The 19,166-nt window shown below is 38.3% G+C and overlaps 1 protein-coding gene across 1 annotated transcript in view; it reads left to right on the plus strand.

The window, feature by feature from the left end:
- The window catches only part of Myo6 (myosin VI), a 146,660-nt gene that overhangs the window by 85,882 nt on the left and 41,612 nt on the right, over positions 1–19,166 (plus strand). Inside the window, 9 exon segments of the mRNA XM_052715203.1 lie at positions 529–609; positions 4,525–4,705; positions 8,013–8,157; positions 9,483–9,640; positions 10,933–11,024; positions 12,786–12,858; positions 14,691–14,818; positions 17,829–17,924; positions 18,172–18,345. Of these exon segments, the coding sequence (XP_052571163.1) occupies positions 529–609; positions 4,525–4,705; positions 8,013–8,157; positions 9,483–9,640; positions 10,933–11,024; positions 12,786–12,858; positions 14,691–14,818; positions 17,829–17,924; positions 18,172–18,345 (1,128 nt within the window).

The raw sequence follows: 19,166 nt of genomic DNA on the forward strand, positions 1-19,166 counted from the left end.
AAAGGAGTAGCATGAACACTTTAAAAAATGGTTGAACTTTATTTTGTCATTACTTTATCCAAACTGATTTATAATTTAGAGATTAACATATTTGTATTAACTATACATGTATCCTGCAAAATAAAGTTAAAAATGCTCAACGTTATTGTAAATTTAAAAATCCTTTTTACACATTTTTCTGGAAGCATTTTTTGCGGTCAGGCAAAAATCCTGGAATATAAAGAAAGCTTTCATAGACTGACAATAGATGGCAAGAATAGGCACCGACTTCTTATAATAGCAAAACTGGAAGAAATAGTCTCTTTTCTAGATGTTTAATGTTTTTGCAATTCTTGAGATTAACCCCAGGGCCTTATGCATACTAGGTTAATGCTGGGTCACTAAGTTTCACCTTCAGGTGTCTAGTTTTTGCTTGTTTGCGTTAGGCAGAGGTTCATTATGAGCCCTGGCTGAACTTGAATTCACTGTGTAGTCATATTCTTTCCCCATGGAGCCTGTGTTAATTATACCATCAATTCTTCATCTCAGTATTTAAACCGAGGCTGCACTAGATACTTCGCTAACAAGGAAACTGACAAGCAGATTTTACAGAACCGAAAAAGTCCTGAGGTACAGTAGATTATTTTTTTAATTAAAACCCTTAATTTAAAAATATTGCCGATAGATATGTCTTTATTTTGGAACTTCTTGCTTTCAGGTTTATGGTTTTTTTTTTTTTTGCCTCAGGTTTATGTTTTAAAACAACATGATGATCCAAGTCTCTCTTGTAGTGTGATGCTCTAAACCACTGTCACATAGAGAACAATAGACTCTTGTTCTTCTTGGGCCCAAATACATTGCTTTTCTCATGTTCTTTCTTGAATTTCTATGCTATGAAACTGCTTAAAAATCATCATATTTTAGCAGCTTACTCTGATATTACTATTAGTAGTTAAGTGTATTTATCAGTAAGCTTTCTACTGCTGTGACAAAATATATGAGCAGTTACCTTGAAGTGGGGAAGATTTACTTTTGCTTATGACTTTGTATTTCAGCCCTTGGTTAGTTGTAACAGGCTTTCTTTGGGCCACCAACCGTCTATCCAATCAAGACATGGAGACTCTATATTAGTTATGAATTCTTGGCCTCAGCTTATGTTTGTCTCACAAGCTCTTTTAACTTAAATTAACTGATTTCTCTTCATCTATGTTTTACCTTGGGCCTTTTTACCTTTCTATCATTTTGTATGACCTACTCCATGTCTGGCTACCTGGCCGCTGCCTGGCTGACTGGCTGGCCCCAGGTGTCTCCCTCTCTTTGTTTTTAGTTCTGTCTTCTCTGGAACCTAGTAGATTCCTCCTACTTTCTCTTTCTGGCCACCAGCGCTGCCTATCCCGCTACTGCCTTGCTATTGGCCATTCAGTTATTAGACCAATCAGGTACCTTAGGCAGGCAAGGTGAAACAGCAACACATCTTTATATAATTTAAACAAACGCAACCTAAACAAAACAACACACCTTTACATAATTAAACAAATGCAACATAAACAAATTGTAACACACATTTACATAGTTAAAGTAATATTTCACAACAGTTAGTGGTCTCCATGATTCTGGGCCAAGGTGAGGGATAATTCACAGCAGAGGGCAGGTGTTTAGGTAAAACTGCTCACCTCATGGTGGCTGGAAGTGAGTGGGAGGTGAGGTAGAGGAAAGAGAGAGGCTGTGCATCAGGGACAAAGTAAAGACCACAAGACCCCTAGTTCAGTCAGTCAAATTTCCAGCACTTACTAATAACCCATCACATTTTGAGACCATCAATGGATTAATCTATTGACAAGGTGAGAGTCTTCATGATCCAGTCACTTCCCCAAAGCCATTCCTTTGAATACTGCTGCACTGGAAACCAAGTCTCCCACACATGAGCCTTTTGAGGAACATCTCGGTAGAAAGCATAAAGTATGCTTTTTCATGTGTTGTCTACAGAAGAGAGGGTTGAAATAGACAGTAAATACCTTAAGCATTCTTGTGAAAGGCTGTTCATGTATTATAATTTTGCTGTATCAACCATATATCTGGAATATATTATACAGTTTTATATATTTTGGTCTCATTAATCTAATAATTATGTAATTATTATTTTAAAATATTAAATGTTTAAGAATTTTAAACTTTTAGAAATTTTAACCCACAGAATTCAAATAATCAGTTGTATTGTGTCTAAACAACACACTTAAGTTAAATCAGGATTAGTTATTGGTATTAGTTAATCTTGACTATTATTTTTAAAAAATATTTATGTCAGTTGAATAACTTTTTACTGTTAGCAGTTTTTAATGGTTCTGCACTTGCCAATCAGATGTTTTGACTTTAGTCAGACTGGGTAAGATAAATTATGTGTAAAATGCATTAATATAAATGTATAGAAGAAAATAAAATTATCATTTCAAATTATGAACACATGGAACTACAGTTAATACTTGTTTAATTTGATACTTTGCATGTTGTTTTAGACAGAGCTATCTGAATTCTGGGTAAATTTTATGTCCTAGCCACAGCTGAGACTTTTGGAAGCAGCATCAAAGTTTATTACAGCATTTACTTTACTATGTCTTAAAAAGACTATGTTTTTTTTTTTTTTTTTTTTTTTTTTTTTTTTTTTTTTTGGTTTTTCGAGACAGGGTTTCTCTGTGTAGCTTTGCGCCTTTCCTGGAACTCACTTGGTAGCCCAGGCTGGCCTCGAACTCACAGAGATCCGCCTGGCTCTGCCTCCCGAGTGCTGGGATTAAAGGCGTGCGCCACCACCGCCCGGCAAAAGACTATGTTTTTATAAGATGCCATCAAATATATAAATTGCAGTCTTTCCACTAAGATAATCAAAGCACATCTGGGACAATTGCAGTGGTCCTGTAGGGAAAATAAATAAAAAAATGCAAAAGCGTAGGAAAAAGCAATAGGGAGAAAACAAAGCCTGTGTTTACCCTCCAAAGAGTAGCATGCCCCCTGCTAGAGAAGAAAACACCACCTTTCCATAGTTTAGAGTGAGAATGCTTTATCAGAAATCTTATATCACTGAAAAAGAATGTGCATGTGTATAATATATAAAGGTGAACAGTGGACTAATATATCTAAATTACTTTTTATGTCTTCTTTGTCAGGAGGATGAGGTGATCATTTTGACTAATTAAACCCTTTGCTTCATTCTGTCTGGGTGTCTTCATGCTGTGTGCAAATTTTAGGAGAATGCAGTATTTTCAGTCTGCCGTGAAGCAAATACGTTCCTGAAGTCTGATCAGAAAACAGCGTTTAAATGCTGCAGATGCTCAGCTGCGAGACTAAAAATTCTGCATGATAGTGTTTCTTCAAACTTTGCATGTGATTGTTGCTTTTGCTTCTTTTAAAGAATAAAATAGAATTCCATTTTCTAGACATTTTCCGGAAATCTGGCACACACTCACACATTTAAAGCACCTTGTGAAAAGCAGGCAGACTGTTAACTTGAGAAATAATTGCATGCTGGGAGAAGACAACATCAGACAGCTTTAATCCTCATTAATTCTGATGCTGAGTTTCCTTATTTTAACTTTAGCTTTTAGTGCTCTGGTTCTGGAAAATTCCTAGATCAGTTTTTCTGTGTCCAGTAACTTCTCTTTTTGTTACTTCTTTTTGCTTTGCAGGCCTGACTTCCTTCACTCTCTGTCTGAGTTTGCTAGATCCTAACATATGAATGCTTGAGATACAAATTTTTCTAGGAGAGAAAACCAGTTTCTCTCTTTCTCGCTTTCTCTCGTTTTTAATCCAGAAAGCCATTACATGCATTCCTGGAGTTACCCTAATGTGTAGTAATCCACCTCATCTCATACATACAACATAGAAAAGTTACAGGATTGCTTGTCAGGCCATGGAGATGCTGTTGCCTTGTCTGGATTTGCTTCTGTTTATATTGATGTAATTGTCAGTAGTTAAACTAGTGCCAAGCTTATTGGCACATTAAATTCTTTATTACAATTCTTTTCACTTGTCCTCTTTTTTCATATTTATTTTTAATTGACAAAATTGCATATATTTGTAACCTGCATGGGTTAGCATGAAACATTTTCTCATTGTATAATTATAGATTAACCGAGTCAGATGAGTGAACTCATCCATTACCACTTTATTTCTCTTTGATCTGAGGCTGTTGCTTCATTTCAGCCAGCCACCCTTTCCCCTTTCACTAATTTATATTTATCTAACATCCTAGACTCACAATACTTTAGCATTAGCATCATACTTTAACTGCAAAACACCTTATTCCATTGTTTTAATTCAAGTTTTTATTGAAAGAATTGTAGATTCACATGAAGTTTTAAGAAATAGCACAGAGAATCCTTGCATACACTTTATGTACCATTCTATCCTTAAACATATTCCAAAGCTTACATTTTTCTGTTGACAGATTTTGTTTTTGCATGTCGTATATTGCATTAACAGGCCTGCTGGTATAGCTTTTAGTTGAATTGAGTGGCATGAAAACCAGTCAGTTGATACCTTCTTGTTTTATAGTATGTTAAGGCAGGTTCCCTGAAAGATCCTCTGTTAGATGACCATGGAGACTTTATTAGGATGTGCACAGCCATGAAAAAGATTGGTTTGGATGACGAAGAAAAACTTGATCTGTTTCGAGTCGTAGCTGGTGTCCTGCACCTTGGAAATATTGATTTTGAGGAAGCCGGAAGCACTTCAGGTTGTTCCTTAAGTTCTTAACTAAAGAATAAAATTGAGTATAATGCTTGTCATCTCCTAGCCATATGAATATTCAGTCATTTGTGTGTACGTTTGTTGAAATTATAACAAATTTCTGGGACATTCTCTGTTACATGGTGATTTGACAGATGAAGAAATAGGTTTGAATAAGTTAGTAGCTATTATATGGTTTGTACTTAAAAAATTCCAGCTAATGTTTACTTTTAATAGTTAATGGAATAATTCTCTTATCTGTTAATATCCATTTTTACTTTTTCTATTTCATAGATCTAAACTTGAATCAGATAATTGGGGTAATTTAATATACAGCAGCCTATCCTTCTTTAGTGGGAGATAAAAATAAAAGTTTCATTCTTATGGAAGTTGAAAAGTATTTAAACCCAACCAAGATAGTACCTTTTCAGTTTTAATGTTTCCATTTCTATATAAACAATAAGACTTTTTATATATTTGCAAATTTGTACCCAAATATAGAATTGACAAATGTAGCCCATCACCTGTTTTTATAAATAAAATTTTAGTGGAATATAGCTACTTCCATTGTCTATGTATTGTTTATCCCAGTGTGCATACTCCAGTGGCAAAGCTGTGCTCCTCAGAGACTTTGCCCTATGAAACCAAAAATATTTACTACCTGCTTCCTTAGAATAAAACGTTTACTAGCCCTGCATTAATACACTTTTCTAGAAACTTACACCAAGGATGCATTAAGAGTCTGAAGCATCACTTAATACAGCAGCCAATGCTATGGGCTTTGGTGTCAGATCTCACAGACATAATCATTTGCAAAATGAGATAATCTGTAAGTGCTTTTAAAAAGTACAATTCCTAGTAATAGTATATGTATAGAAAGGGGCCCTCAGAGAAAGACAGAAGGACTATTTAAGAAACAATGTGTTAGGCTCAAGTCATCAGTGTGGATGGAGGACTTCCCTCTCTCTCACCTGTTCCATCCCTCCCTCTTTTTAAAATTTAAAGGTTTTTTTTTTATTTAAATGTATGAGTGTATGCACACTACATGTGTGCCTGGTACCCATAAAAGCCATAAGAGGGTATCAGATCCCATGGAACTGGAATTACAGGCAGTTATGAGCCACTTTGAGGGTACAGGAAATGGAACCTGGGTTCTCTGAAAGAACAGAAAGCACTTAATCATGGAGCCATCTCTCCAACAACCTCTCTTGTGCTTTTGGAGACAGGTCTCATACAGCCTAGGCTGGCCTCAAAGTGATCTTTCAGCCTCCACCTCCCAAATTCTGGGATTACAGGTGTGTACCATGATACCCAGCTTTGCTTAGCTTTTTTTTGAGGCCCTAAGTTTGATCCCAAGCACTGGAGGGAAAATGTCTTCTATGCAAAAAATCCTTCATAATCATAATTGAAACATAAAAATGATGAGCTAGGAGGTACCTCTGTTTTGCAGATATGGAACCTGCACAGTGGTACTGAGCATGGCTACTATTGAAGTAGTAGACAGGAGAGCCTGGTTGTAGTCATGTCTAACTGGCGGAGGAGATTGTATTATTATCTCTCATGACCTTCGGTCCACTGAGCCTTGTCATCTGTGAGTGAGCAGACTAAGATAGACAATCTTCAATGACTTTCAGATCTATTGTCCTGTGATCTGTGAAGTCAATAATGTTGGACACAACATAGTGTAATGGATGAGCACATGACTGTCAATCAAATTGTTTCATCGTGTGCTATCTGTTTGTGTGACCTTGTCCATCCTGTGTCTTAGCTTCCTCCCTATAAAGAGATAGTAGGCCCCAACTCATGCCATGAAGAGAAGTCAATGAGATAAGTATTTACAAGATGTTTTGAATACTGGTGTTTGGCAGATAGTAAGTGAACAAATTAAATAATATATAGACTATTATTCACTGAAATGATGCATTAAAAATTAGGTACTTGGAATATGCATTACTCATCTTTAAAGTTTTTAAAAGAGGAATTGGAAATTTTCCTTTGAAAATATGTTTCAAGATATATTTCGTTTATATTTTAGCATTGTTATAGGAAGGGAGCTTGTGGGAGAGGGTAAATAATACACAAAAATAATTTAAAGTGTAGAATAGTCGACATCCATGGGAATGTTAGACATGTGCTGAGTGGCACTTTCCTGTCTCTTACTACTGACTCAAGGAAGGACATGCAGCTCTATAGTATATCCTAAATGTCATGTGACTAGCTGAAGCATGCTAAGTGATCAAAATGGACATAGTCTGTGCTTGCTTTCTCTCTTACTTAAAAAAAGTACTTTCTGTTGTGAGAGAAAAAAAAAACAGAATGCAGGAGAGATTGGGGTGAGATAAACAGATAATTTTTATTTTCATAGATAAACTTTTGTTGTATTAATCTTCATTTTTTTCCATGACTTCCCATGGATCCAAATCATTTCCTGCTAATTAAAAATGAGGTGTTCTTTTTTTCTTCTTCCTAGAAAATTTAACTTTGGATTGCCATAGTGACTTGCAGAGAAACCCAGTACCTTTGTAATGATTTTAACATAAAGTTAATTCTCCAATAAACATTTGTAAGGCTCCCCAATATTATAAAACTGTTTTATTTAGTGGCAGTATAGAAAATACTTCTTAAGATTAACTGTGTTTTAAAAATCCCATGTAACAAATATGTATGCCGTAACAGTAAAAATATCACAATAAACAACACAACAGTAATAAAAACATTTAGAGAACATTTTTAGGGACTAACATGAATGCTCTGTATTATTTTAAAGTTTTTGCTCTTCCAAGATTAAAAAAGTTCCTTATGTTGACCTACCATGCTCTTGTAAGAAATGCTGTAATATGATTTTTAAAAAAAGGAAACATTTAAATAAACGAATGGATTCCTAATGGTCATGTTTTTGTGTAATTTTAGTGTAGACAGGTCAGAGAAAGGGATTATAGTCCTGGTGAGGATGGCGGGAGAGCCTGTCACATTGTTCAGATGGATGCACAAGTTAAAACTTAGGAATTGTTTATTTCTGCACATTTCCAGAATAGTTTTGCCTCAAGTTGGCAGCAGGTAACAGAAACTGTGGATGAATCTGCTGCCAGGGAGGGTCTCTAACACTGTGGATTCGCCCCAGGTTAGGGTTTTCTGTTTAACTTGTTAGTAGGGATCTCCAACAAGGATGGAAAAAAGTGATCTGGGTTTGAAAGTTAGAAATGATCCTCATCTATCCCATAATACTACATAGGTGAAGAAGATTCTAAGAAATGAATCTAGAAAACCTCGTTTAACTCGTGCGTATTAATTTCACATTGAAACATTTCCATTAGGTGGCTGTAACCTGAAGAACAAATCTGCCCCATCGTTGGAGTATTGTGCTGAGTTGCTGGGATTGGACCAAGATGATCTGCGAGTCAGTTTAACCACGAGAGTCATGCTCACCACAGCAGGGGGCACCAAAGGAACTGTTATAAAGTGAGTTCGAACTCGTTGCTCCTGCCTTGTGCTTTGTCAAGGAAGAACGTGTATTTTGAAAACACTGAGATTTGAGGTCAATGTTTATGTATCGTTCATTCTTCCCATTTGTATGTTCAAGCTACGCTTGATAGATCAAAATTCTGTGCTTCCAGCGACTCCAGTTCCCCACAGAGATGAATGGGGTTCTCCATGGAAGTGGTGTGTGCTTGAGCGCCTACTAAGAGAGACTCACTTTATAAGAGCATCCACTTCACACTTATTTTTCATTTGGAACGACCCTGTCTCAAAAACCAACAACTGAAAATTACAACACGTTCTTTTCTACTGATACAGCATTTTAAATTAATGAAGTTGCCCATTTATTTTTCAATGCCACTCATATTTGGGTGGGTCTTCCCGCTTCAGATAATCTCACCAAGAAAATCCCAACAGGGTGTGCTGCAGCTCACGTTGTAGTTGATTCCAGATGCAGTCAAATTGACAGCTGTGATTATCCATGTGCTCTGTCTGATATTTTTATTTTATTTATTTTGTGTGTGGTGGGGAGATGAGACATACATGTGCCATGGGACATGTGTGGAGGTCAGAGGACAACTCTGACCAGAGGAACTCGCTCTGTAGACCAGGCTGCCCTCAAACTCACAGAAATCCACCTGCCTCTGCCTCTGGAGTGCTGGGATTAAAGAATTGTGTGCCACCACCACTGCCCGGCTCATACTTGAATAATTTTTAAAGTCACTAAAAAATTGAACATTTTTTGTGTTTTCCCATGGTACTCGATACTTAGGATCTAGCATGGCATTTGGAAATTCTCTTCTGTGATACTCTCTTTTTATTAGACTCTAATTTTACTGAGGAAAATAGCTTGCCCATCATCCCATATAGTTACTACATATAGGAGTTAGAAAATTCAAATTTTAAGATGTCAGTATTTTTTTCTAAGTTAAATAAGTTACCAAACTTTTAAGTTTTCCTAAATTAAACAAAATTTATTTCATATTTTAGAAAAGTGAAATAGGAAAATTATTTTTCTAAATAATTTTTGTATGTTTAGTGTGTAAAGTGTGGTATAGATGAAGGTTAAAATGATTTTTAAGCCATTTTTTTGCCCGATAGTATATTTTAGCCTAATTTTAATTAATTGTTTTAGTTTGTCTCTTGTAATTTTATTCCTATTTTCTCTCTGCCTGCTTATCTGAAACTTGGCAGCTGTCCCTCATAGCCAATATGTCAGATATGCTTTGACTTTATGTGTCCAGCATCATTTTTACAGTCTGTCGCTTTAAGGACTTTGCATTGGAATATTCTTTTCTCCCCACTAGGGTCCCTCTGAAAGTGGAGCAAGCAAACAATGCCCGTGATGCTCTGGCAAAGACTGTCTATAGCCATCTTTTTGATCATGTGGTAAACAGAGTGAATCAGTGTTTTCCTTTTGAAACATCATCTTATTTTATTGGAGTCCTGGATATTGCTGGTTTTGGTAAGTATTGTTTCTTTTGTTAATTTGTATTTGATATTTTTGACAAATATAAAAATGTTTTTTCTAAAGCTGTTGTGTTAGCCTTTCTCATTGCTATGACCAAATACAGGAAGAAGCAAAAGAAGCAACAGCCAGTTTATCCTGGCTTGAGGTTTCAGGTTTCAGTCCACCCTGGTGGAGCAGGGCTGCTCATAGCCTGAAGGCCAGGAGGGGAGGGAAAAGGGGGGGGAGAGAAGAGGGAAAAGGGAGGGGAAAGAAGAGGGAAAAGGGAGGGGAAAGAAGAGGGAAAAGGGAGGGGAAAGAAGAGGGAAAAGGAGAGGGGAAAGGAGAGGGAAAAGGAGAGGGGAAACAGGAGGGGGAAGGGGAGGGAAAAGAGGGTATGACTATATTTGGTAGATTTCTGATCCAGTCTTGTTGCACCTGGACCCCCAGCCTCTAGGATGGTACTTCTCACATTCAGGGTAGGACTTTTCTGTTTGTAGCGCTCTCTGGAAGACCCTCACTAGAGGTGTGCTCTAACAGTTTTCTAGGCACTTATCCATCTAATTGAGTTGACAGTCAAGGTGAAGTATCCCAACCTTTGACACACTTGATTTATTTTCTTTATATGTTCATGTCTGCATTTCACTGCAGCTTCCAGAGGAAGCTGATTAGTGCTAAAATGAAAACGTGTTCCTCTAAACTGCTACAGTTGAGAGGTCTCCATCTTCATGGATGAGTACAGATGAAATAAAGATAAACTGAGTGCTGCTGCTAAGCACAATAAAGTTGGGACATAGTTCAGAAACAGATAAACTCCCATCACTGATAAGATTTCATAATCATTAGACACTTTTTAGCATGGCACACATGTTCAGAGTTATAAAATTATAGAGCCTCATGGATCTTAGATATAATCCAACCCTTGACTTGAGGACACATTACTATCATTGCATTTTTTGGTAACGGATTAAGCGGGAAAAAAAATCTCCTAAAAGCACATGAATTTTAAATCATGTTTATATTTTAGGTTGTTTTAGTACCTGTGCTTTAGAAATTTGTGTTAGAGAGAAATGAGTTCTAACATTTTAATTTTTCACATCAGACACTTTTTTGTTCTGGTAGAACAAGGTATTTCTGATACCTAAGTGTAGTACCTGACAAAGTATGTTTTGAGTTAAGGACATTTTTGGGGATGGACGCAGAACAAAGAATTTCATGTAAACCCAATTTTAAATCAAAGCATCAACATCCTGGGATAAATTAATGAGCGTCGTTGGATGGTGACAACTCTGCTCTGGTTTTGTTTTCAGAGTACTTTGAGCACAACAGCTTTGAGCAGTTTTGTATTAACTACTGCAATGAAAAGCTTCAACAGTTTTTTAACGAAAGGATCCTGAAGGAGGTGAGTAATGTCATCATTTAAATTTAAGATCTGTATTAAGCGGTTTAAATCCAAGGAAGACAATCATGCTGCAATTACCCTGACTGATGGAGTCTGTCATGAAGTGGCCCAGTGGTCCAGCAGGTGATAGCCGCTCAGTTTGGGGCCCTTGGAAGAGTGGACAGGCAGTTTTGCAGAAGGGAGCGTCGGTGATTTCCTACCAGTGGCTTTCATTAGTAAACTCAGCTCGTGTCTTTCATTGTGACTTGCTTGTCTCTGTTTCTGCCACTGCTAAAGAGCTTCCTCCTCTCACCTCTGGCCTTGGCCTCTCTTGTCCTTCCAGGGTCTGCTTCTGTTTGCTTGCCCGCTGTTTGCCCTCTCCCTGTGTGCCGCTAAGCCACTAGTCAGGAGCTTTTGAGCAGCTTACCTGTTGCCAGCACTTTTCCTTCTGGGCTGTCTTGTGGGCTGCACACTGCTTTTGAATGGCCTATCTTTGACTGGCCGCTATTTCTTCTCTGGGAAGGAACTCCCTCTGCTCTCAGCATATAATTCTGGGCATGGCCGACATTCAGAATACCAAGTTAGACTAGATAAAGTTATTTTATGATCCTTTACAGTTTATTCAAAGCAAAGATAGCTTTGGATAAGTTGGTTTGTTCCCAGGCTCATGCTTTTCTCCCTTAAAGCTGAATTCTCCCATGATTTCTCCCACTCACTTGGCTTTCCTTTTTCTGTACCATCCGGGATGGGTTTGGCTGATTGAAAAAGCTGGAGTAGAGGGACTGGGAAGTTTATCCAAGACAGCCCTTCTTTGTTCAGATGTGGAAGGCAGGTCCGAGGGCATTTGCCAGCTGCTCTAGGCTTTACTCTCCTTCCCGCGGTTGGCCCACCCTGTACCTCCTTTGTACCAGCGTTGCCATTCCTGAGATTTGAGCTGAAATATGCAGTGTTCTGTTTTCCCCTCATTCCCATCTCATCTGTTTTCTCCCAAAATTTGATTGTTTTTGTCTTTGCAGGGTTTTTGGCACATCACAGCTTTGGTTCATTTTTAAATAGCTATAGTTAGTCAGTTGTTGCATACACAGATGAGCAGTACTTCCCTGTAAGATGTGTCTATGCTCTGTTCAGTGGCGTTAGTCCTTCCCACATGCATGCTTGGTTTTTAACATGCCATTATGCTTTCCTTCATACCCGCCCAGCTCACACTCTGTGGAGAAATAGGAACCATGTAGAAAGGGTACACTGTCTTGATTTATGTTTGCTTTTATTACAGGCTTTAAAATATACACACGAATTTCAAATTCAGATTGGGTCCAAGTTGACAGTGCCTTCTAGAATGTGAGGAAACTTCCCTGGTATAGGATGTGAGAAGAAATATTTAACCATTGAGGGGAAAAATTATGTTAGAGCACATTAACTTAATTTCAATGTATGGGTTACCCATATGATAAAAACTTAATTATTTTAAGAAGATACTGACTTTACATATAGGGAGTATTTTAATTGAGATATTAATGATGTATTATCTTCCTAATTATATATATTATTTTGTTGTGGAGTCTCTGCATCCATTTGAAGTTATGTGCTATTTTCCTGGTTTTAGTACTTGGCTACAAGTATTCAAACTTGGTTCCATCTTCAGGAAACCATTTAGGGCTATACCTGTTGGTAAAGCATTTACATTTTAACTGGTAACTCTTATGTAGAAATGACACCAAACACAGGTGGCATTTTATGTTGCACGGTATTTCCATATTGATGACTATAATATTTGATTCACAGGAACAAGAACTCTATCAGAAAGAGGGCCTGGGTGTTAATGAAGTGCATTACGTGGACAATCAGGACTGCATAGGTATGGATACTGTGAGTCTGCCTTTGGGAAGCATGGGAGAGACCATGTATTTGCTGGGAATGTCTCTGTGTTCCATGGTTTGGACACTAGGTATAGACTTGGGACTGGGGTGTTGCGAGGTGGACTTTCTTAGTACTCCTTGCCGGTTATGTTTCCTGGCAAGGCATTTTGTCAGCTTTGTTGAAAGTTTTCCTACAATCTCTGTTTCTTGGGGTATGCATTTCCTAGTTAGGAGGCTGTTTTGTGAACTAGGTAAGAGGGGAGCACCACTACTCAGGTGGCAAGCAGACAGCTGTGTCATCTCCTATGACGACGTTTGTAGTTTAGTGAGATTTGCCTCGCCTCTTGGTTCTGTCTTCTGCTGTGGATTGGCTGTTTCTCTCACTAGCTGCAAGCTGGATTTAGACATTCCATGTTAAATCTAGATAGTACCGTGTAACAACAGAACAGGGCCTCTGCTTTTCTTTGATCTCATCAATAAAGAAACCTTTACCTACTGCCTTCCAGCTAGCTCTGTCGATGTTTGTTTGTTAGTTTGTGTGGATGTTTTGCCTGCACGTATGTCTGTGAACTACATTCATGCCTGGTGTCCACAGAGGCCAGAAGAAGGCATCTGATCCCCTGGGACTGAAGTTAAAGATGGTTGTAAGCTGCTGTGTGGGTGCTGGGAATCAAACCCAGGTCCTTTCAGTCACCGAGTCATCTCTCTATCTCCCATCCTGTTTCTTTTCTTTCCCACCCCATCTCTGAAATGAAGTGTTTGGCAAGTCTGGGAGTTGAAAACCCAATTTGATAGTCGAGTCAATAACTCATATGCTAGACTTGGACAGCACAATATAGTTCAGCATCACTTTGTACCAGTGCAGCCTTCCAGAGGCTTCCTTTGTGCCCTGGTCTAGTCAGCATCCCTTAGCCTCTGTGACTCTTCTCCCCTCCGGGTCTTGGCTGTGGGGTTGTTAATCTTGCTGGAATTTCTCCCCCTCTGTTGATCTTTTGCCCCACTTCCATCTCATTCAGTACTTACTGAAATACTTTCATTTACAGCTTAGTTCAACATGTTCATCCTCCTTCATCATCAATTTTCAAAGAAGTATCGTTTTCTGATTGGTACACTAGGAACCTTGATTTTTCTTTCTGGGACTGTATTCTAGTCTCTCTATATATTCTATATATATATAATTGTATTTAAGATGTTTGAAATTTATAGTTATTTTGGTTAGGCAGAAAAATCCAACCAACATAAAGGAAGGAACATAAAAATATATTGTTAGTAAAAATTATGTTTGAAAGTTTTAAAATCAGTTTTGAAGATGGTATTAAGAAACTCTGTGTGCAAAAACTTCTACAGTTTTGAGTTTGAATGTAGATGTCATCTGTAAAACAGCCTCCTTCCCTCAAACTCCTCCCATGCTCCCTTTCAAGTTAATAGACTCTTTTCCTTTTTTTTTTTTTTTTTCAGGACAGAGTTTCTCTGTGTAGCTTTGGAGCCTTTACTGAAACTCACTCTGTAGCCCAGGCTGGCCTCGAGCTCACAGAGATTCACCAGCCTCTGCCTCCTGGGTGCTGGGATTAAAGGCGGGCGCCACCACCATCCGGTCTTTATTATTATACACATACTTCTATGTGTGCGCGCGTGCCAACACCGCCCGGCTCAGTATTACCTTTAAATAAATGCTCATATTTGAAATTTAAACTCTCTTATGTCTAGATAGCCTCTGATAGAATATGTTCATGATTAACTCTTACCTTGTTTCCAAATACTTCTTGAAACTGAGTAAATTTTCTTTAAAGTATTGTTTCACCACTATGAATGTTTTGATGTCTTGAAATAGATTTAATTGAAGTGAAATTAGTGGGAATCCTGGATATTCTGGATGAAGAAAATCGTCTTCCTCAGCCGAGTGACCAGCACTTTACATCTGCAGTTCACCAGAAGCACAAAGACCATTTCCGACTCACTGTGAGTTTACCATTCTAAAAGGGATCTTCTGCTGGAAAGAGAAATCTTTAAGCAAACAGCTGCACTAGATTTCAGATACTGTTAACAACTGGAGTCAGAAGTTATCCAAAGATTAGAGCAACTAGCTTATAACCAGCAAATATTTCCTATATAGAGGGCTGTAAAATTGTGTGTGTGTGTGTATGTGTGTGTGTGTGTGTGTGTGTACATACATATTTTCCAGTAAAGCTTTAGCTGAGTACAGTAGCTCGTGCACCCAGAGAGGGAAATGATACTGAATTGGTAGGAAGATCAGGTCATCTAAAGGGAAGAGAGACAAGGCAAGGGATAGAAATAAGTACCCAGGTGGCTGAACTGCTGTTGGCTCTTGAGTGCTCATGGCAGTGAAAGTGAAACTGTGCTCTGGGAACCTGGCATTTGTGGCTGTTTAAACAGTTTTCTGTGTTCCTCCAACTCTGTGCTAATCCTTTCCCTCCACCATCATCTCTGAGACAGTCCAGACATTGCTTCACCCCAGTGCAGAAAGCCTGACCAGCACAGAAAAGCTGACCTGAGTTTCAGTCATGAAGGTAGATGCTACTTCATATCAGCAGGACTCTCCCCACTCTCTCAAAAGTAGACAGAAAAAGAATCGAGAGAAGCTACTTAGAGTTGCTTAGTGGGCTTAGGGTACACGTTGGCAGATGCCTCCATTAACCGTGTGTGTTTTGAAGTTGTAAAATAGTGTAATGGTCACTGCTTTGATGGTCAAGCTGCTTGAATTAATGGTAACAAATATGCTCACTTGTGTTCATTTTTAACAAAACGACAGTGCGTATATACACCAAGTGTTACTAGAGACCCATTAATATGTTAAAAAAGAGGCAAAGACAGTTTGAAATCCAATAAAAAATGATAAACATCAGTGGAAGATAGACTCAGTGGCTTTACAAGAAAAACTCATGTTCAAACCCTCAGAACCACCTTCTCTTTTGACTTACAGTTCTTACCTATCCCTAGTAGTTATCATAATACGCGGCCTGTTTTTAGTACTTTGGTGGAAAGAAACAAAACAATATGTATCCGTAATGAAACTTCTGCTAATATTGAAGCTGTGTACCCAGTCTTGCTTGTTTATGACAGTTTGATATATGGCCTATGATGCATGGTTGCCTCACTAAGGGTGCTAATCTCAGTCAGCATAACTGTGGCCAGAGTAATCCCAGAGGTGTGTAACTTAAAGACAGCATGCTCAAGCGTCAGGAATGAGGCCTGGCTGCTTTTCTCAGGGAGACCAAGCAAGAACAATGCGATAAATCCCGATTTACAGAGGCTGTTAGTTTGCTGTTTTTTTCTTTAAACTAAACCTGATGGCCATTCATGGAACACTTTGCATTGTCCCAGTGCTTTTACCTGAATGATTTTATTTAATCCTATTAGTATCTTTATGTCACAGATGAGAGACAGAAAGGGGAGGTAAGTGACATACCTTGATGGCATGTGAGGATGGGGTGGGTTAGGAGGCAGGCAAGGTGGTGTAGCAGCAGAGTCTCCATTCCGGCTCCTGAGAGATTGCCCTGTCTCTGTTCTAAGAGCTCAGACCTCAGGTCCCATGGCTCAGTCTGTCCATTTTAAATGGTACTGTCTCCTTTGCCTTGGGTTAGTTCTAGAGACAGCTGTGATCATGGATGTGAAAGTATTTTGGAAGTTTAAATAATTCAAATATGTGATACTATAATTAAATGCTGCCATCCTAGAATGGCGTAGTTTCCTTGAAGTAGTTTCAGGCTCACTGTGGAAGTGTTAGGATGGTTGGTTTGAGACACCAGAAGTGTCCTTGTGCTGACCTCATGGTTTTCTTCCTGGCTGCACTTGAGAATCATCCTATACCAACACCATGGGGTCAGGGAGGTTTAAACCCCCTGAGTGACTCTAATAAGCATGAAGATTGAGCTTTAGAAACAGGTGGTTAATTTCACAAAAATTGCAGCTGTGTTTTGTGTTTGCTTTCATATAAAGTTTTATTTTTAAAGAGGTTTTATTTTTATATGTGTCTGTCTGTGGGTATGTGCACACCAGCATAGTGCCTGCAGAGTCCAGGAAAAGGTGTTGGATCACCTAGAGCTGCAGTAGTTTTGGGCTGCTAGACATGGTTACTTGAAACCAAATTCAAGGCCTTTGGAAGAACAGGAAGCACGCTTAACCAAGTTTTTGTGTATGGCAGGTGTGGATGTGTGTATGCTTTGTATATGGCATCCATCCATGTATTTATATTTTGTATGTAGCATTCATCCCTGTGTGTTTATTTTGTATGTGGCATTCATCCATGTGTGTATATTTTGTATGTGATATTCATCCATGTATGTATATTTTGTATGTGGCATTCATCCATGTGTGTTTATTTTGTATGTGGCATTCATCCATGTGTGTTTATTTTGTGTGTGGCATTCATACATGTATATGTGTTTTGTGTGTGGCACGTGTGTGTATGTATGTGTGTATGTGTTTTGTGTGGAAGGCGTGTGTGTATGTTTTATGTGTGGCATTCATGCATGTGTGTATGTCTTGTGTGTGTCAGGCATGCATGTGTATATGTTTTGTGTGTCAGGCATGTGAATATATGTTTTGAGTATAGGAGGTATGCATGTGTATGTGTTTTTTGTGTGGCAGGGATGTGTGTATTTGTTTTTTGTGTGGCAGGCATGTGAGTGTATGTTTTGTGTGTAGGAGGTGTACATGTGTATGTTTTGTGTATGGCAGGCATGTGTGTGTGTGTGTGTGTTTCCTGTGGGGCAGGTATACATGTGTATATGTTTTGCTCTTACACCATTTTTTTTCCACTAAGACACAAGCAAATATTGATTAGGTTCCACAAGTACTTTAATGTGTACCTGACATTTAAACATAGTATCATTATGAGAAATGTGAAACTTGTCTTATTATTTCAGGTAATCTATATCCGGGATTGTCTAAAAGACTGTCTGACAGTCTTTTCTTAATGTGGTAACTGCGACCTGTACTTTTCCCTCAGATTCCCAGGAAGTCGAAGCTGGCAGTGCACAGGAACCTCAGAGACAATGAAGGTTTTATCATCAGGCACTTCGCAGGGGCAGTGTGCTATGAGACGGTGAGTATAACATTGCTTAGCAGAAAACCGTTGGTGTTGAAGCCACACTGCAGTATGGCAGCCTCTGGCCTTTTACACTTGAATAGCTTTACAAATTCAGCTCCTTGATGCACTAATCACCCACACTGAAGTGGCCTGCTCTCTTGGTCAGTGTGGAAACAGAACATTTGTGTTTTCTCAGAGCTCAATTAGGGGATGTTTATCACAATTGTGAGTGGAAACAATTTATTTGATTTTTTTTTTTCAGACCCAATTTGTGGAGAAAAATAATGATGCACTCCATATGTCTCTTGAATCCTTGATTTGTGAATCCAGGGATAAGTTTATACGGGCATTATTTGAATCATCCACAAATAACAACAAAGATACGAAACAAAAGGCTGGAAAACTTAGCTTCATCAGCGTGGGAAACAAGTTCAAGGTATTTGTGCTACATAACTGAATTAAAGGGGTTTGTTTTGGCTGTATTTAAAATAAAAACCATTGTTTTATACTGTAAAGTGGATCATGTAGAGCATGGAAGTGCCCCAGGTATGTCTCAAGAGAAGACCCTGCGTTATCGATGCTTGTATGTACCATCTGATTGTGGTCATAGTACCTAGTCTACAGAAAGGCTTCTATTTCCAGACTGTGTTTGCACACAGCAATCTGCTTGATTCTCCTAATGTTCTTGCTTCTGCATACTGCCTGCGTGACCTTCAAGCCTTCTCTTTCCCACGTTTTCTGTTCCCTTCCTTATTCAGCAGTTCTGTTTAGCTGCAGTAGTTCAGCTCCAGCTGGCTGGAGAGGACTAGTTGAGTTGAGAGAGGAAAAGCAGGCACATCCAGACTTCAGGTAAATGTTCGCCTTCACAGCATGGCGCTATGCTAAGGAGCCTGTCTCAAGTTCATGGTTTTGTTTGTGACTCATTTTCAACGCGTTTTCTCTCACGGCATCATGGGCATGCACATTACAGTAAAATTTAATCAGAGCTTTTGATAACTTTTATAAAAGAGAAGTGCTCTGGTGTGGAAAACTCCTTAATTAGGTTATCTAATGTTAAAGAATAATTCATTTTATTAATTTTGAATCAGAAATTAATTCTTAAAATCTAAAAAGGAATGTTTTAAAACAAGGTGTGTTTTAGTGATAGAATGCTGTTAATTGCTTGTAATTATTGTTCGGTATTGCTTATAATCATTGCTTAGTATAGAAAAATTTAAAAACCTTTAGTAAATAATTGCAATGTGTAGAACAAAGAAA

The sequence above is a fragment of the Peromyscus californicus genome, unplaced genomic scaffold (genome assembly GCF_007827085.1).
Source record: "Peromyscus californicus insignis strain IS unplaced genomic scaffold, ASM782708v3 Scaffold_11__1_contigs__length_118956290, whole genome shotgun sequence".
In the NCBI taxonomy this organism is placed as follows: domain Eukaryota; kingdom Metazoa; phylum Chordata; class Mammalia; order Rodentia; family Cricetidae; genus Peromyscus; species Peromyscus californicus.